Here is a 21,042-nt window from a genome sequence, read left to right as displayed (position 1 = left end):
TATTATGATTGTTTATTAGTGACTAATGTTGGAAAAGCCACAATAAGCATCATCCAAATATTCTTTAAAAATTAATAAGCTTAAAGATAATGCAAAGTTTTGGGAAATGTTGAAAATTGGATGGATAGTCATTCTTTACCATTTTGATATATTTGGATGCTCCTGGATGTATTAAAAGCACTAGAACATTTAGCCCTTAAAACACTCTTGCTTTCGAGAAATTGAATAATACAAAATTTACCGGTCCTCCCAGTAAATTTCAAATAGCGCCTAAGGCCATTCATTCCATGGTAGCTGCGACCATGAAAATCTCAGAATATGCAGTTTTGTTATATAATTTCTAAACGGGAATATCATATCGGTCGATTGTAGTCAAGAAACAATGTTCTAAAGCTAAAGTAATAGCAATCTTGAGAGGGAACTATACACCATAAAGAGTTTATTATTTACAATTTCATCACTTTAGACTCGATTTCAACGATCATTGCATATTGTAAAATCGCATATGCTTCCAATATGTTCATTTGAACCAAATTCATGACCCCATACCAAAACTTTGTATTACCTAAGTGTTTGTAGTGCTTTTCAGTTTTCCTACTGTACCAGTTCGTAGAAAGAGCTGATCCGTGTACTTTTTAGGAGTGATTGAATGTGTGTCAGGATCAGTAAAGATTCAGGTATACAAACAGAACCCATTGTAATTCAGCTGGTTCTCTCGTCATAGTTTGGGCCTGTGTACGCTGCACTCCAGGCAATCGACATGGGACCAGCAACTTGATCAGAGGTTGGCAAAAAGTTACTGGTACATCTTTTCTTTTTCTCTGGATCAAGTATCTTTATAAATTTAGAAGGGTTTTGTTGAGGTTATGCTGATCATGACGACGGACTTCAGCTACAGTTATCACAGACTTGTCTTATAGTATTGGTTGATCTTAACCAAACTCCTCTATCTACACTACATTCGCATAAAACATCTGAAAATCTTTGTTTGTCGGGCAAAGACTACCTTTGACTGTGGTACCAAAGCACCAGAGTTTATTGTTTGAAGATTTCAACTCTGCCAAGTATCTGAAATGGTATGTATTTGCCGAGGTGTCATTTCATAAGCTATGTATAATACATACTCCCGATAACCATGATCAAACAGCATGTGAATTCATACCTGTACGGCGAAGAAAAAAAAAATCAATTGACTGCGCGAAGAAGAATCGGTATATATATATACAAAGGATTTTATACTTTGAGCTAGTGTAATATTATCGCCCTACGTGTGGTATATTATGATCTGAAGAAGAAAAAAATCAATTGACTGCGCGAAGAAGAATCGGTATATATATACAAAGGATTTTATACTTTGAGCTAGTGTAATATTATCGCCCTACGTGTGGTATATTATGATCTGATTTGATTTGGTTTGTTAATTAAAAGCATACCCTTAGCAATCATAAGAAAATCAAATTGGGGTTATTTTTACAATAACCGAGATCGGGAAAAAAATACATATACAGAGGTAATAAATGTAAATAAACACTATGAGCCAAGGTAATATTAAATTATTAAGATAACGGTAGTAATATGATCAGGCACGGATCCAGGATTTCTTAGGGGAGGGGGGGGGGGGGGGGGGGGGGGGCCCAAATTTAATTTAGTGTGCTGAAATTTTCAAATCGGGAAAGTAGTGTGCATTAATATTTCTTTTCTTTTTCGCCCCTGGAAATTTGAAAATGTCAGTGAGGGGGGGGGGGGGGGGGGGGGGGGGGGGGTTAGTGAGCACCGATTTTTCTTTTTTGCATCCGGAATTTGAAAATCGCGCCTGCCGATATTTCGTTCAGTGGGGAGGGGGGAGTTGGCATAGTGTGCGCTTTTTTTTTAAAATCAACACCCCCACCCTCTTGATCAAAAACAGAAGGTAAACTTCTGATCACAATTTAAAAAAAAATTGTTTTGCCAGGGAAGGGGCGTTTTTGTTTTGTTTTGTTTTGTTTGTTTGTTTGTTGTTGTTGTTTTTTTTTTTTGGGGGGGGGGTTGGTCAGGGGGGGGGGGGCAAGGCCCTCTCGACCCCCCGGAACCGGGCCTGAATATGATAGCATATGAGTGTCTTATTTTAATTATTAATATAAACGGATGATCCTCTGCAAACTGTGATGCTAAGTGCCATTAAAAATGAGAAGGTTATAAAAAAAAAAACAGTCAATCCTCTATAGATATATTGTGACAGACGCATTGCTTTCCCAAGCAGTATACCACGACTGGATCATCAACATTTCATACAATTTTTCTTCATATTGACCTAATAATGATAGTAATGCTCATATCCAAGGACAGGACTTCGGATACATTAGATCGAATGAGAACAGCGTGATTAAGGCAAGAAATGTACAAGCTCCCAAATACAAAAAAGTAAATAAATAAATTAACGCTTTTGGTGTCGCAGCCTTCGCGGGATGTCACGCACGAATACGATTATAACTATGCAAATGCGGGGAAGTTTATGAATATCTTTGTATTATAATGACTGGGCCGATCGCATCGAAATCTTCCTCGACCAAATGTCTGCCCTACCCTGCCCCTATTTAGGCTTAAAGTGCCTTCATGTGCATATTAAATCCAATTCGTTCAATTTGTTTTTGTCTTCTTTAAAGACAACTTGGATGGAGGTAGTTATTTCTGAACCAGATTAATGATTCACTTGTAATCATACGAGTATGTCTAAATGTTAACACAGTACTATTATTATTATTACAAAGTTAGTTTATTATCTGATGTCTTCAACCATTTCGATTTACTGAAATTACAGTCACAATGAAAGCACCCGTAACAATAATGAACCTAGTAAATGAAGAGGACTCGTAGTCTATATTGAAAACACCACCGGATTGCGGATTGCATGGTCCGCGGTTCGAGTCCCACCGCGGCACTAATGTCATTTGGCAAGACATTAATCAACATTTTCCACTCTCCACCGAGGTGTTAAATAGGTAAAGGTATGCCTTTAATATTGTGAGCACCGAAAATATTCGAGCCTTGAGGACCTTGCGTGGTGGATATTAATACGCGCTATAAAAATATCCAGTATAATTATTATTTATATTATTACTACAAAATATCACAAATGAGGGCCAATTCCGCATAAAGGCCTGACCTCAAGCCATTATCTGTCTGAATGAAATTTCCTATGATAAAAAGGATTAGATTGCATTTGCAAAACTGAAGTTGAGTGTGTAGGGCAAATGCACATAATAATAGAGATTAGGCTTTTTTTAATAGAGATTGAACTATTACCTCAATTCTATTCGCTTTATTCTGGCCATGACGATGGATATTCATACACAATCACGGCCCATCATGTAAGGCTGATAAGAATCGATAACTAGGATACTTGCTACTGCTATTCCATTGATTCAGAGCGTTTTTTCCTTTTCAAAAAGTTATTGAAGCCAAACCTCGATTTCATGTAATTAGGTGAGCCTTTATCATGCGCTCCACCTTTTGTGATGAAATAACAAACGACGATCATCAGACTATGCAGTTTCACCTCAGCCTCTACAATGGTTGAACGTGAGAATTTTAAATTATCATAATCCAAAGGCAATGAATAATAATAATGATAATGATAATACTACTATACTGCTACTACTAATAAAGTAGGTTTACACGTTAGTGACGTTATAACGGCTATCGAGAATGTCAAATTGTTGCCTTTCCCATCACAAAGTTCTTCAAAGAAGGATATTTTCCTTCCCTGCATCAGTTGTGGGCGTATACTCAGAAAACACCGATGAAAATGTTTAAATATTATGTATCAGGGTGCAGCGATGGGTTGGTTCAATGTTAAGATCTGAATAAATAACGTCTAAACCTATACAACTTGAAGTGAGTGTGTAAACACTATTAACTATAGAATATGCCTCAAGCGTAGGAACAATATATCCCATACAGTAGGCTTGCGGTAGCACCTTTGGTAGCACCATGTGAGAGAGAGAGAGGGATGATTGAGGAGTCCTGAAAAGGACTCTCGGTAATCTTTCTTGAGGGTGTGTAGTCCTGAAAACCGGCGCTATATATAGTTCTCCTTAGAACTATAAGCTAAGAAAGATAACCAACCGTCTTTTTCAGGACTACACACCCTCAAGAAAGGTTACCGAGAGTCCTTTTCAGGACTCTTCAATCCTCCCTCTCTCTCACATGGTGTTACCGCAAGCCTACTGTATATCTACATCACCATGCAAGCCGATACTTACAAGCAGCATCTAATTATATTCCAATCTAGAAGCTGAACAATAAGGGTGGATGTATCTGCGGAGAAAGCACATGTAGATTTCCACATTTTCTTCCTCATGTAAAATAATTGTTGAAAAATGTCAGTTCTCTGTAATAAGTCATATGTTTTTTGTCCAATTTCTCTATCAATTTGCAGGCTGAACATTTCACAGATGAAGAAATAGAAGGTAAGGAATTTAAATACTGTTGCCTGCCATTAAAAAGCTCCTCAAGCCTTTATTATGTACCTATAATCATTGGATGGAGTAATTCTAGCATTTACATTCAGTATTTTCTATCTCATCTCAATTCATTCCTATGACAGAAGGGCCAGGCAGAAGACGTACGAATATCACGTTTAATTGACACCCGTCTTCTTAATTAAGTTGTACCATTTAAACAAATAATGCTGTAAGCATTTACTTTTAAATCAAATTGATTTGTATAAGTCATCGCAATTCACCAGTTAAAAGAAAACAATTTCGTGAAATAAATTTAATGTAATAAAAACTTCAAAGAGAGTATATCACTATCTCTCCGTCACACTGTTTCTCTTTGTCTATCTCTGTGTCTCTTTCTTCGCCTATACATTATGTCCCGCTCAATCTGCTCTCTCTCTCTCTCTCTCTCTCTCCTCTCTGTCTCTTTATGTCTGTTTCTCTCTCTCTCTCTCTTTCTCTATTTCGTATACTCGTTATATATTTTCCCTCTATTGGACTTTTAAGAAAAGGGACTTTTAGATTTGCACGTCAACAGCTTTGACTGCAACATGTGACGTCATTTTAAGGCACTGCACATGCGTTACGTCGTCTCAGTCGGCGATCGAGAATGCGTCAACCTTGATTTTCCTAAATCTAGTACGTACATACATACATATTGACATATTGAGCCTGGCGGATACCGGCGCTAAATGGAACAGAACAAGAACCTGTCCTTCTCTCTCCTCTCTCTCTCTCTCCCCCCTCTCTCTCTCTCTCTCTCCCCCCCCCTCTCTCTCTCTCTCTCATTTTCTCATTCTCTTTATCTTGAATAGATTTCAAGAATGCCTTCCAACTCCTGGACAGGGAGGAGAATGGCTTGATCCCATTCAAGAAGATCGGATTCCTACTCCGTTCTGTGGGTGAGAACCCTACCGATTCTAAGATGAATGAGATCATCAACGATCTCCACGACGCCAATGGTTTCGGTAAGAGTATCACTATCAGATTATGTATATGTTTTAAAATAATTGGGGAAAGTGGTATATAGGGTATCACATCATGAGCGTGTACAGAAAGCATTTCTCATCAGAGGATGCAACACGAGAATTAGAAAACCAATCAAACCCCAAACATGATTTGTTCTTCAAACTTCTTTTTTCTTTAAATTCACACATGCATAATGATAATTATAAATAATAATAAGTTTGTCTTATGACTAATCGGTCTTCTAAATTATTTCGTCTAATCCTTATTTTTAACCAAATGACCAAAGAAGGTCTGCATTAAAATAGAAAACATTGCCATTAATGGTAGCTTCCATGGAAACTTTGAATCGATTAGTTGTTGAGTGATGTGCCACGATAGTTAATATTGATGACCAAGTTAGTGGTAAGTGTTATGCAATGGGGCCCTGATCCTAGCTCCAAATTCATAGTCACGATGGTAAACTATTTTTCTCAATCATTATACGACTTTTTTTTACATTTTACATTTTGATTTAGCTCTATTACTTATTTCTTTTTGCAAAATTGCAGTGCGTGGCCGTTGGATCGACTTCACTGACTTTCTCCTCATCATGTCGGAGATAAGAAATGAAGATGAGAAAAACATCATCGCCGATGTATTTAGAGTCTTTGATAAGGAAAATACAGGAATCATGAAGTAAGTAGAATGAACATTAATATAAACAGATTCCAATTGCAGATTTCTGGCTTTTTATCATATATATTTATTTATGTATTTATTCATGAACATTTAGACGGAGTAGCCTGATTAGCATAAAAACATAAAAAAAAACATACAAATGTACAAGTGAAATATAAAATGCAAACTAACATAGTCTAAAACATAAATATTTCATAAATTGTGACAAGATATATATATAACAAATACTCAAATAAAACGGCTTTATAGGTACACCGCGTATGAGTGAAGATAAGAATGAATCCTCTGACCATTGGCAGTACGAGATGGACGAGAGATGAGAATGGGAGATGAAGAGAAGAAGGAGAGATAGAGGGGAAAGAGAAATTGAGAGGAGGGGTGGAGAAAGAGTTTGGAGAGAGAGAAAGAGGGTAAGGGAAAGTGGGGGAGAGAGGGGTTGGGGAAGGAAAAGAGAGAGGACAGAAAAGGAAACGAAGAAAGATGAATTGGAATAAGGGAGGAAAAGCGAGGGAGAGAAAGAATGAGGGAGAGGAAAGAGAGAGAGAGAGAGAGCGAGAGAGAGAGAGAGAGAGAGAGAGAGAGAGAGAGAGCGAAAGAGAGAGAAATAGGGAGAGGTTGAGAAGGAAAGAGTGAGAGAAAACAAATTTAATGAAAACAGTATCATAATAACATTTCGATCAGAATAATATATTTTGAATACATTATGTAACATTTCATGCTTTTAGGAAAGACGAACTTCGAATGGTTCTCGAAGTTTTGAAAGATGACGTCATCCAAGAGGATATCCCCGAGATGCTTGCCGATTTGGATCTCGATGACAATGGTGATATATCCTTCGAAGGTGAGTATGCGGGACTAATAGATTTCTGGATAGCTTTTGTCCAGAGTGAAGGTTGGCAGTTTAAAATCCTCACTTTAGGTCACTTAGCAGGGGCAGATCCAGGAAGAGGGCGTAGGGCGCACGCCCCCTTTACTCCTTCCGAGAAAAAAAAAATGGGAAAAAGCTAAGAAATAATTATGCACGTAAATGTTCAATTTACGCATTTACTATAGACCATTTTTAGGTTCATAAAGCCGTAAAGGCTTCGCTCTTTTCGAAAATTTTTTTTCATTTCACGCCTCCCCCTTTTGGAAAATCCTGGATCCGCCCCTGCTGAGGTCATTTTGGAGTGGAGAAAAAGGGCTCAAAGAAAACAAATAAATTGCATAAGATTCTTACAATGTAAGCGGGGATTTAATTCATTAAAAAAAACCACATCCCCACCCGCACATACACACACGCACACGCACACACGCACGCAGAGCGTTAAAAGGGAATCTAAAACATGACTGTGTGAACGAAAACATCATACAGAAGCAAATTTTACCGATACATAGAGATCTGACGCAAAAGATAAACCGGTATGTGTAAATATCCTTAACTTCGCTTCATTCACATGCGAGCTCCGTTATGAATTAGGGTTATGATTGGGGTTGGGGTAAGGGTTAGGGTCCCAGGGGTAGTTTCCCTTGAGGGTGGTTGCCCTAGGGGGTAGCTGTCTTAGGGGGTATTTGTCCTAGGGGGTATTATCCGGTGGTTGATGTCCAGGGGGTTGGTGTCCTAGAACCTAATACTTCATGATGAGTAATGGACCTACCCCTGGGTTATATAGACATTTCCTTGCGTTTCATTTTACATGATTCACCGAAATTTTACAGCGATACAGCGATAATTTCAAAATATACTTCCAAAAAGAATATCCTCCATATTTCGATCAATAACCAAATTCATACTCACAATACTCGGCTTTGTAACACGTTTCATTTATGGAAAGTAAAAAGTTCATTTTCTAAAAAATCTGTAAGAAATACTTTGCCAAACATATGGAACACTCTTCCTCAAGTCCTCCGCTTTTATAAAAACAGTTCAATATTTAAAACAAAAATGAAAAGACCTTTTATTCTGAGTACCGTTAAATTTACCTTCCAAACCTTTTTGCCCCCCCCCCCCCCGCCTCCAATTTTAGATTATTTCATACATATGTTTGTAGTTTTTTGTCTTTATATTGTGTTTATTGCTGTATTTTGTGTTTATCGCTGTATTTTGTGATATCTCGAACTCATATATGCTCAATAATATAAATAATATAAATTATAATATTCGGGGAACTTTTTATACAAAGCCACCATGGCCTTTCCTATGTTCTCCAATTTCATTTTAAACTATTGTAATAACTGACCATTCCTTGTATGTATTTATACTTGTATGTTATTTGCATTTGCTGTGTTTTTATGGAAATGAAATAAATAAACGAACTTGAACTTGAACTTGAACTTGAATAATATATCCAGAACCCCACTCTGAATAATTGAGAGCAATTATAGTTTGGGCATCCCCTATGATTTATCAAAACATAATTTTAGAAATTACAGAAGGCACATTACACCAATTACTCCTTTTCTTATTCATGAGGCGTTTGTTAAAGGTAATACAAAGTTTTGGGAAATTTTGAAAATTGGGTGGATAGTGAATCTTTACAATTTTGATATATTTGGATGCCCCTGTGGATGTTTTATAAGCTTTGTAATACCTTTAAGCTGCTAAAGGGAAAACTCCGCTAAAGTATAACCCGCGGCGTCTTTTTACGACCAAGCTTCTCATAAACAATCGAATATCTTAGGCCTATAGTATTTTCCTTTGACTATCATCTTGTTATTGTAAGAAATTGTCCCGCTCCTAAATCCTTCTCTCAAACTAACTTTGTATCCCACAATTCGTATCTCTCTTTTTTTGCTAAAGCTGTGGAAACTTATTCATGTTGGTGTATTGAAGGCTCGGTGTAAAAATGTCAGAGGTAAAAATGTCAGAGGAAAAAATGTCAGAGGTAAAAATGTCAGAGGTATAAATGTTAGAGGTATAAAATAAAAACAAAAGCATGTGACAAGTTTGTTATGGTTACACCCGGGTTATATATTAGGCTTATCGAAAAAGAACAGCGAGGGATATTCTGCAGTCGTTATTTCACCGCTGCTTTATTCTCCACTTCCCAGTTTAAATTTATTTACCTTTCGGCCCCAAAATGTGACTTTTTGCTCGATTATTGTCGAAGGAAGACGGGGGGGGGGGTATTCTTCTTCTGGGGGCACGGTAACCCGGCTGCTCTCCCCCTTCCTCTTATATGCTTTGCTATATATCCTTCCGAACAGTGGTCAATGCCTAGGCAGAGCAGGCAGACTAATGGGACATGGTTTCTACTCCGAGTTTCGCGCCTTGCACGCAGTCATCAGGCAACTGATAGCATTCTTAAAAGTACATGGTTATCCTACAACCTTAAATCGGTACAAATACCCCTAAAATAAGACTTAACTAATAAAATACAATTGGAATTACTCATGAGTATTCTTATTGTATTGTATTCAGGTATTGTAGTCTTATTGTATTGTATAGCTCTTATTTTGAGCGTATTTGTACCAAGGTTGTAGAGGAATCATGTACTTTGACGAAAGCTATCAGTTGTCTGATGATCGCTTGCAAGGCGTGAAACTCGGAGTAGCAACCATGCATGTCCCATTAGTCTGCCTTATTCAATATTGATATACGGTATATTATGCTTTTGTATAAGCAAATGGTACTGGTACACTGAGCAAACTTCTGGGGGAAAAGATTTCTAAAATCGAGAAGTTTGGCCATGTTTTATAGGCTGAGTTGTCGCTCCATGGTGTAATCATTAAATAAAAAGAAAAGTCAGTACAGCCCACAAAATATGATCAGATATCTATGACCCCCCCCCCCCCCCACTTCTTCACTTTGAAGATTGTTTGACATTTCAACTGTGTGGCAATGACTACTATTATATGTAATTTCCAATAAATGCATATTTCCGACAATTCCACTTTCTTGTGGGCTTGGTATTTTGATACTCTGAAAGTAGGGTCCATGCTGAAAACAAAGCAGAAAGCCATGTTATCAGTGCTACCCGCACCATCACATTCCGAAGTGCGCACGTTGCAATAAAATATTGTCGATTACTATTGCGGTATAAAGTAGTCTGGGAAAAATCAATAAGCAGCTTTGTTACTCCGATACAAAGCAGCAAGCCGCCCATGTTACATCAATTAAAGAGAAGGTTGAGTTCTGGGGAAAGGTGAACAATAATGTGTGAGCGTTTGTTATCATTCTTATTATGCAAGTGTGGAAGAACATCAAAGAAAAAAGTTATTCCCTGAAAATCTATTTCATATGACTTCATATCCCAGATATGACAAGTAACAGCTTTAAAATGAGGCCCGATTTGTATGCCATATGTTTGTGTAGTCCCATATCAATATCTTTCTGTGTACCAAAGATTTTATCATTTTGATGACTCCAAAACCTTGCACTACACACCAATACTTACATGTTTATGCTAGATGATCAACCTTTTCTGATTGCTTCCACACCGTTTCTTTCACAATGCAATCGCAAGACCAGAACTCAACTTTATCTTTAAATGCCAACCGCACCATCACATTTTAGAGAAGCGCGCGCTTTGCAGAGGTTCGGTTTAAATTACATCGTTATTTATAATTGTCGGAGAGTTTAAAATGGGGATGAGCTTCTGAATCGAGACGGTCTTTTACTTTTTGGAGTGGGTTTTTAGTTTTCGGAGCGACTTTTTACTTTTCGGGCGACTTCTTGTTTTTTCTCATTCTTACTCCACTTCCTTTGCCGCCATGAGGTGCTAAAAGCTTTAGCAGAGTTCGGGGCGCCCAGCCCTTATATGTAACTTTTCGTGATTCCTCGTGATTATGTAACTATTTTGTACTAAATGCACTACTCACTTTAACACTTGACTTTTGTCGAGAATTTTCATTTCTTCGTTTGGTCTTTGTTCGTCTCTGGAATGTTACACGGGCTATGTTGCAGGCTGCCACCGGCCAAACGGTCCGTTTCACAAACATTAACACATCAACCAATTCAAAATATCAAAAAATGTTAGACATATATTATATGCAAGCCTGATCACAACAAAATAAATTTCAAAATCTATTTTCCACATTGTATTATCCTCGGGACATGTACGAAATACAACACACAGCCATTTATAAAATTTACATTATGGAAGAAAGGAATATAATAGACTAGCCCATGCAGTAGCAGTACGTCTCAACATTCTGTGTGATAAAAGTGTTGAGATATTATGACGGCACTCATTTTTTTTGCTTGTACCTCTGACATTTTTACAACTGACATTTTTCCTCTGACATTTTACCTCTGACATTTTTACCTCTGACATTTTACCTCTGACATTTTACCTCTGACATTTTCTTCCTCTGACATTTTTACCTCTGACATTTTTTCCTCTGACATTTTTACCTCTGACATTTTTACCTCTGACATTTTTACCTCTGACATTTTTACCTCTGACATTTCTTCCTCTGACATTTTTACCTCTGACATTTTTACCTCTGACATTTTTACCTCTGACATTTTTTCCTCTGACATTTTTACCTCTGACATTTTTACCTGGCACCGTATTGAAACCAAATATCTTAGTTAAACTCTGTGACGAGGCATTATTTTACGGCCCCATAACATTTATGTTTGCTCCTCCATTTCAGAACTAGCTGCTGTCATGGACTTTAACAAGAAATCGGCGAATGCACATGAATCAAGCAGTGAGACGGGATCATCCACCCAGGAGGCTGGAACAAGTAATTAGTAGCGAACGAAACTATGCAAACGTGTACATCATGCTCCACCACGCGTGTCTTCCTCAGTTTTTGATAATTTCGTGGTTTTTCGGTCATTATTGTACTGACAACAATACAACTGACATGTTGTGGGAACATTGCAACCCAGATCGTCATGAAAGGAAACCTAACGATTGTGAGTATTTCCTTCTGACTGAAATAAACTCACATTGACGAGACTTTGTGGATAAGTGTTCAAATTGGTGATGGAAATGTATCTTTTGTCTATTTTCATCTATTTCAAGAACGACGAAATCAAAATACGTGGCGTTATAATCGAGTTTGTATCTGTATTAAATGAATCAATGTTTAAGAAAGAACACTGCTATATTCCACTGGATGCTTTTCAAATTGTAGATAATATAACGACAAGTTAAGCTGTCTAAGCGTAACAAAATACTTTGAATTTTAATCTATGCTTGGTGTATATAATATTATACGCGCTGTCAATTCCTTTTAATACATGCGGGTATGCCTTTTATTTAAGTAAATGGCTTCGCGATGTAAACTTGTATCGCCAAAATGAATACAAATTTTGATTTTGAAAACTGATACAAAAATCTGCTATTATCAAGTACATAATTATGATTGACCTGTCTCAAGAAGTGTAAATCTTTTTTTTGTCGAACATAATGATGCGTAATCTTGAGCTCCGAAATAATGTCTAAGGAAACATTAGCGAAAAGATAATTCTTCGAAATAAATTGAATGTTACTTTAATGTTAAGCTCCCTGAAGATTACCTCATTTTTTTCTTTAACATCAGACCGAGAGAAGGCTGAATAATCTTTACGTTACACCAACTTGCCGAAATTCGGTCGGGTTTTCAATCGGTTTGAAGTCGGTTTGGCGATGTGACTGAAGTGTTAGATAATCTGGTTGCTTTGGTGTTACAGACTGTGTGTTAACCAAGTCCAAGGATTGTTTAAAATAACTTAAATAACTTGAAACAACTTGAGTCATAATTCATGGCCGTCCAGAGGATTTTTTTAAGTTGGGGACCGGGATAAAATGCAATAAATAATTGACAATTTATTGCATTTTTTTTTATATATTTTTTTTTTAATTTATGGAAACTGCCCCCTACCCTAGACCCCGCTGCGTACAGTCATGGTTCAATGACAAAGCAATGGCCTCGTAACTGTGAGGCCCCAATATCAAAACCGTGTCGATGTGCTATATTAGTGCCCTTTTGTGGGGCATTAATCCTCAGGGCGTAGGTCCCCTAGTTGATAAGCATAGTAGCATACACATGCTTTAGCAGTCACGCAAAACACACATTGGCAAATTATTATTCAATAACATCTGAGAATGTATACTATTATCTAGATCTATTATTTTAAAATTATTTTTAAAATAATTCCATAAATTGGGGTAAAACAAAAATATTCCAACTATATGAGCGACAGTGTACGAAATTGAGAGTTTAAGATACCGCATGATGAACCCTTTAAAAACACAAGCTCCCACTCGGTGAGTAGTAAAGAAGCTCACCCTTGGATAGCTTTTTTTATATAACAAATTGAAATTACTTTAAAATGTGCCATAACCACAGAAAAAATACGATATCAACACTGCTGCATTCCGAGTTCAACTTTTGGCCTGAATAAAGTAGGCAAGACATAGAGGGCGCAGTACACTGTGTGAACATCTAAGTTTCTCGAAGATCTTGTTCTATACGACTTATTATGATAATTTCTTGTAATGTCAATTGATGAGGAAGGAAATAAAAAATGAATTGGGTGGGATTATTTAACTTCTTACGTTCCATATTGTTATTTGGATTATAAACTGGTACATGAAAGAAAAAAAAAATGTACAATCATGTATAATTTGAGATTTGTCTATGTTCATTGTTCTTTGATTGATGTAATTCATGAAGTGTCTTGTATCGAAGATTTCTAAATGACTTATTGTGATAATTTCTTGTAATGTGAATTTATGAGGAAGGAATAAAATATCATCAAACAATTTTTTTTATTGTCTTCACTCGCTATATGAAACCCTTTTAAACTATGTGTTTTATGACGGTTGCCGAAAAAGTACGATGTAGTAATATGGGATCATGTTCTTGATTGTGATTCACAGTTAACAATTCAATTATTCGTACTCTTTGTAAATTTGATGTTTTCCTTTCGGAACTCAAGAATCAAAGGTGGATTAGTTTAATTAAGGCCTTTCTTGAATGCTTTTAAATGTAAGATTTAATAAGAGACTTTCTCAAGCAACATAAATGGGGACTTATCAATCTTTCGCGTATTTAAAAAGTTACAAAAATTGGTAAAAGTATGAATAATTTAGTTGTTAACAGGGATAATCATCATATTTTATAAATGCGATATATCTGTCATGGGTAAAGTAAATGTTGTACATCGACTTTGGCGGGTGAATTTGTATGCATTGTTGGCCTATCAAAAGCATGTACTCAAGGAGTTGAAAAAATTGAATAAAATGTATAGAAATCTATAGAAATCATAATAATACGATAATCGTTTTTGTTATATTTCAATGGAGATTCAAAGCATGGTATAATGTCTCACTGTTTACGACTGTTTATGATCCTTTCCAATTTATCATCAATATAAATTATGCAAACACGTAAAATAATTAATTGTCCTGTTGGTCATTATTTTGTAAGTTAAATTTTTATTTTTATTTGTCACTAGTCTGTTGATGTCTGTTTTTTGTCTGTTATGCTGTCTATCCCTCTTATTTGTCTTGGTATGTCTTCCAGTGCAGACTATTTTATAGACCTCAGTAATTTGTGTGTATCTCTTCTCTCCCTTAACCTTTCTCAATATTCTCGGCGTTACATGGCTTTTTTGAAGCATGCTGCCACTAATAAATCACCTTTTACAGGGAAGAAATCGAGGACAAAAAAATCCGGAATATGAAGAGCGGGAGAGAGAGAGAGAGAGAGAGAGAGAGAGAAACCAAACAGTTATGGGGGAAATGATTAAATGACAAGCTCTACGTACATGTAGGTAGAAAAGGTATCATGACGGGCGCCACCTTACGAGCGAATATAACAATCTTCGTAGCAAATTGGTGTGAGGCTTTCCTCATTCCAAATACAAAAGTTTAATTGATTGATAAACGTAAAGGGAATCCTTTTTAAGCCTTTCCGATATGAAAAGAAAACGATAACACTACAATATTAGTATACAGAATTTCATACATCTTTAGTAATGAATGTAAAGAAAATATCAGATAATGCGATATCAGCAGGAGACAAAGAATAAACGTTGTTCAGGGGCGAATCCAGGAGGGGGGGGGGGGGGGAGGGGGGCACAGGAGGCACGTGCACCCCTACCCCCGCTTGTTCAGCGGTCGGCTGAGTCGTTGCGAAATTTTCGGCCCGATTTAAAAATGTCAACCCCCCCCCCCTAGAAAAAATCCTGCGTACGCTACTGATTTCACCCCATGCAATTTTGTGCCCCCCCCCCCCCCCCCGGTCAGAAATTCCTGGATCCGCCACTGGTTGTTAACATATCATGCAGTCAAGACTCTTGCAGCGATAAAAGAGAATAACTGACAAAAGATCAAGTTTTAGAGCACGGAGAGATCGTTTAAAACGATTAATTCATGTCAATTGATAATTATCCATTGTTATCTTTATATACGTGTCTTTATAGAGAAAGGAGCCGTTTTTATAAAAGAGAAAAGCATGGTCCTTGTCGGACGAAAAAAATATCTATATTTTGTCTGCGACCTTTAGAAAATGTTCTGTAAAAGACAACTCGGCCACTGTGTAATGGCAATGCGTTCAGACTGTGCTCACAATGTACCATGGGCTGTTACCCCGAGCCTTTGTGAAGAGTGATTTTCGAGCCTATTATGTAAATTACTACTTAAACCCTCCTGAGCTATCTATTGTTAACAGAATGAAAATATTCAAGTGTGAATTTAGTGAAAGCTTTGTGTGATAATTATGCTTCTTCAAAAAACGTACATTTACAGTATACCATCACCAGGACTATAGCTTAAACAAAGGAAGGCTGAGAAGGTATTTCAGAGAGAAAGGGAAAGATACCGCAAAGGCCGAGTGTGACGAGAAAGACACTTTTGTTTAGAAAAAGCCCTTGACATGAGAGAAAAATACTTTCGGGGAGAATCAAGAAATGAGGGAAAGAACAATCGGCATATAATATAAATTATAAAGAGAGAGTGTGAGGTGACAGGAAAAGAAGAATCGTCCTTTGATAAAAACCGATGATTTCTATATAATGAAACAAAACATAAGCTTTTAAGATAATTATTAACATGACTGTATTAAGTGTGTTAAGAGAGAGGGGAGCCTTTATTAAGGTGCCCAAAAGGTATACTCATGATCGTGTGCCAGGCTTCCTTTCCGTTCTCACCCAACTAACTTCCAACAAAGTATAGTACATTAGTGTACCACAAAGACCATCGTTACAAATATATGCGGCACGCTGCGGTAGTACATGTTATCGGAAATTCCTAACATACCAGTTGCAGAGACTAATTAGCATTTGCATGCAATGTATAATTGGCTTGCCTATCTATAAAACACATGTGTATATTATATACTGCGATGCTTTCCTTAAAGCATGTACACGTAGAATTTTGACACCAACATCACTGCGTATATCGGCGTCAAGCATCAAAACATGAAACGGACAGAGATATTAAATACAAATATTTATAAAACTCCTATTTACCACAGAAGAGTAAGAAGTAATGCAACGCTGAATGTAGTGTCGGGATAAGAATTAGGATCCCTCAGTAACACCGTAAAACGGGGTGAAAAGGAACAATAATTAACGTGACAGATTTTGAACTATCCCACTTTCATCACATTGACAATGGCGAAGGTTTTGGACAGAATGAAATTTACACTCATGTTAGCTTTCTTTTGCCATAATAAATAACTTGTAAATCTCAAGTGTGCGTGGTTTATCCTTGCCGAATCCTTGCTAATTTACACACATCACCTATGAAGGAAGTCATTAAAGAAAAACTTTGTGCTTGTAAAAGTTTATCCTAGATATAAATATTGCAAATAATTATGAGCAGGAGCGGTTCCCAAATGCATAATAGTACAGTAATAATTACTGCTATGAGAGACATAGTTGTCTACGCTCAAGGGAAGGTTACATCGTGCTATCGCCCCGAGGTGTGCCGAGGGGTGATAGCACGATGTAACCTCCCCGAGAGCCTTTAAAAACAACTATGCCTCGAATATTAAAGCAGTCATTTTAACTTTTATATACCGAAAAGGGTCATAGAATACATGTGCGACTTACCAAGCATGGTAATCAAGTTTGTTTACGCTATCGAGACCTAGTCTTAATAGGGTGTCTGGTCGCGCACCACTCGAGTTTGTGTGCTAAAATCCTTCCCATTGAGATTGCACGCATATAGGCCTATACGTATATTGCCAAAACCGGTCAATAGTCTTTTGAAAAGTGCCCTAGGCGTTTTTCAAAAGACTATTGACTGGTTTTTGGCATTTTACGTTTCGTTACGGAAATGGCTAAAATCACGACTCCAATTTCGACCGATCAGATGGCTGGATTTCTAAAGTGAGGTATATAACATTTGATAATGATATCAAAACCATGATTTTATGCCCATTTTGCCTATTGTTAACAATAAATAGCTCTTCACAAATCAAGATTTTTTCTTGTCCTATTACCGTGGTGTTATATTTCACATATTTCACATTTTATATATATTTACATCAATTTACATTTTAACATAATAAAAAAAGACAAAAGTAATTAAATAATCAAGATAGATTCCCTTTTAGGAAACATACAATAAAATACTCGTCCTGCCATGAATTTCCAACTGACAGTCCTACATGAAGACAAATATCTTTAGTCCATTGCATTTCACGCGATTAAACATCTAATATTGTTGAAGGGAAAGAACCAAAAATATGACTGTACTATTTCAGTTTGTTTTTTCAAACTGCATTTCCAGGTTTCCTCCAAAACTGTAGCAAAACAGGGATATGCTTTATACTATAGGCTTGCATAATGACCATGTATAGATGAGTGTGCTATAAAGTACAGTATTGATATCAACCCTTAGTGATGGGTTCCCCTTCCGGGGCATGTATGAATTCTCTTTACATGAACAATTAGAAATAAATAAGATATTGTTTGCCAAACTACCCAATTCATTTCTCCTGATTTTTGAAACAAAATTCTCTCATCACCATGTTTGAAATCTATACAAAATGAACGATGTTTTATTTTGAAACTTTGTTCCCATGGCTATGAAGATTCAGCTATGCTTCTCCCTCATAATAATTTTAAACCTTTCAAAGGATTAAACCTGCTATACCTTTTCTTCAAGATTATTCTCATTATTAGAATTTATAATATTACAGTCACGTATAAGAAAAAAAATCAATTTCACAGGTGTATTATGTTAGCTGTTAGAATAATGTTGGTCATACCTAGTTTAAAACATAATAACATTATATCTTATCAACTAGTTTTATGTTTAAATATATTTTCGCAAGCGTTATGAAATAATTGATTTAATGTATTGTAATTAATGTATTTTTTAAATTGTAAACTGAATGAAATGCAACCCTCGGGCTGATATATTCAGTATTCTCAATGAAACGTTTAATTCAATTTAAACAAACTATAACTAAATTGATCCCGGTCCCCCCCCCCCCCCCACTCAGTGTTATTTAGGGTACGCATATGCTCGTTCCCTCTTTTTGAAAGCACCCCCTATCTGAGGACTGCCAACATTTCCGAACCCCCCTTTCGCGGGCTTTTCGCGGGCTTTTCCTGCCTTGGAGACCCCCCTTAATCAGGAAAAATGCCCAATATACCCCCCTAAATTCGGAATAATTTCTCAGGAGTCCAAAGAGATGTGAGAAAAAACGAAAAAACATCCCCTTTTTAAAGAAATCTCCGGGTGAAAAGTCAAATACACCCCTTATTTTAAAATTCTCGGGCCGGACTTTGTCGCACGAAAAGTACCCCTTTACCGGACATTTTGGCAACACGCATGCGGTCATTCCGACCCCTGAGTGGGGGGGGGGGGGGCGGGAAATTGATGTCAGGGTTCTTTATCTGCCTAAAGATGCTTGTTCTGATGTTTCTGTTTCGATCTGGCTGACCTACTAAATATAATCTTTCCAAAAAGTGTTTATAATTCCTAGCGATTCAGTGAATACTTTAAGGTATACAGACTAAGGAATTGCTTTCTTTTTGTAAGTATGTGCATCGTTCAGAGTCGGTAAGGTTAACAATGTTTTCATCCCTCGCGATTTGCCAGCAATATATCTGATATCTGAGCGCATAGAGACGTTATATAATGTGACATGCGCTATACAACAACTGAATATTATATCATATTATTATTATTACCTTATTATGAATGTCATTAAATAGATTCCAATCATACCGTAATGAGACAACCTTTGGAATGCTAAATTAATTTTCCAAACTATGTCACAGATTCTCAAAGCTTCGTTGAACTTTTGATATTTGGAAAGATAAAAAACACTTAAGAAAATATAAAAACTTTATATCCAACTAATGAAACTATGCGTTCAAGGGATTTTTTATGTGGCTAATTAAACTTTGAAATTGATCAGAATCAGTGGAATTTGTTGTAATTGCTTTCAAGGAAACCGCTTCAGGAATATCGTCTGTACGAAAATGGACATAATGTAACCACACTATTTTCCTTGTTATTGCGACTCTTAGCCAACATTACTACATTTCAATTTTATTTTCAATTTCATTATTCAATAGAACTAAGCTTCGCTCACATTTTACATATAGATATTACATAATACATGATATATCTGGTTCTCTAGTGTCCTTAACTGAAAATGTAAATTCTCTGATGCACCTATAGGACACCTAAAGGACTGCACATTGTAGGCTTATGTATCACGTGTAAATATGACCAAAGGTTAGAATTTTAGTAGTGACCCTTTACTGCATTTTTCTCTTAATAATTATGTCATTATTTTCATGTGATCAATTTATAATAAAACAGCGTTACTTCGATGTTTCACAGATTTCTATGAATGTAAATTTATAATTGTAATCGCTAAACAAATTGAATATCTCCTTCTTCAACGAAACAAATAATTTCTAAGATATTGTAAACTAACAACCTGTCCTTTTTATCCCAGATTTGTATCCATCACTATAACATTCAATAAAATATTCGAATGACATTTTCAGTAGAAAATATTTGCTCAATACTCTTTGCTTACGTCATGATTGTGGACATGGTGGTATTATATAGATTAGGTTGCAGCCACAGATCTATGTTTTGGTTATCTTTTTTTGCTTAATTTCAAACCTTTCTTTTCCCGAAGAAATTAATCAAGTTTTGAATTACATAAATTCTCAAATACATAAATAGATTGACCAACACGAGTTGTAATTTAATGAGATGGTAAGGAAAAGTAAGTACGATTTAGTACCAGTATGTTGATATTGAGGAGAAATTGAAAGGCGTCGGGTCCACTTAAATGCACAGTTGCCTCACATTTGAACTTTGTCTAAACTCTCCAAAGAGCCAATATTTGGTATTGCTGCGACATTCAGACTCAAATCAATTTGTCTGTTGGTATTTGTCAAACCCGAATGGATTTATTTTTAAAAAATTGGTCGGGAACTTATTGGAGAAAGGTCGATCGTAGTACTGTATATTTTGATTTTCAGCATTGTTTTGTCCAAACTTAACTTTGAAATGGAACTTTGGTGTTTGTGCGTGTGTGTGTGCGTGAGTGTGTGTTTGTGTGCACTGATTCTATTTAAAAAAATACATATCGTGATTTTTTTTTAATACAGTGTGTTTTCATCTGACATGTATCACACAAAATCTGGAGGCTTCTTATTTTCAAGTGTATACTTTTTGCTATCCTACTTTTCTTGTTCAAATGTAATTATTTACGAATGTACAATCTTATGTTTTATTTGGTGTTCAAGAATAAAATGATTTTGATTTGAATTGAATTGAATTGTTTAATTTTCATTACATAGTTGAATTGCCTCTTTCTCAAATTTTATTCTGTGTGTACTACTTAGCTAACTTGCAATTGATAGTAATTTGCATTTGATATCGTAATGGAGTGACGAATCTTTTGTCTTGGACTTTGTGCACGACTTAACAAATATGTAAAATTTACCTCAATAGGCGGTGTCACACAGAGGCCAAAACTCCGGATTTTAGTTATCCTCTTAATTGCT

General features: G+C 36.3%; 1 protein-coding gene across 1 annotated transcript; it reads left to right on the top strand.

Moving 5' to 3' along the window:
• Positions 1–799: 799 nt before the first annotated feature.
• LOC100894116 (calmodulin) lies at positions 800–12,744 on the top strand. Its single transcript, XM_030999489.1, has 6 exons — positions 800–1,076; positions 4,418–4,448; positions 5,294–5,446; positions 5,996–6,122; positions 6,851–6,966; positions 11,706–12,744. Exons 1-6 carry the CDS (start codon positions 1,074–1,076, stop codon positions 11,804–11,806), a joined length of 531 nt encoding a protein of 176 aa, XP_030855349.1. The 5' UTR covers positions 800–1,073; the 3' UTR covers positions 11,807–12,744.
• Positions 12,745–21,042: the final 8,298 nt, after the last annotated feature.

This window comes from Strongylocentrotus purpuratus, unplaced genomic scaffold (assembly GCF_000002235.5).
Source record: "Strongylocentrotus purpuratus isolate Spur 01 unplaced genomic scaffold, Spur_5.0 spur5_scaffold_5, whole genome shotgun sequence".
Taxonomy (NCBI): Eukaryota; Metazoa; Echinodermata; class Echinoidea; order Camarodonta; family Strongylocentrotidae; genus Strongylocentrotus; species Strongylocentrotus purpuratus.
The sequence above is the reverse complement of the archived record's forward strand: the minus strand, read 5'-3'. Positions and strand labels throughout refer to the sequence as shown.

Coding starts and splice junctions, on each gene's coding strand:
- LOC100894116 (XM_030999489.1), top strand. Junction 6,123..6,850: donor GAAAATACAGGAATCATGAA/GTAAGTAGAATG, acceptor TCATGCTTTTAG/GAAAGACGAACTTCGAATGG. Junction 6,967..11,705: donor TGGTGATATATCCTTCGAAG/GTGAGTATGCGG, acceptor CCTCCATTTCAG/AACTAGCTGCTGTCATGGAC.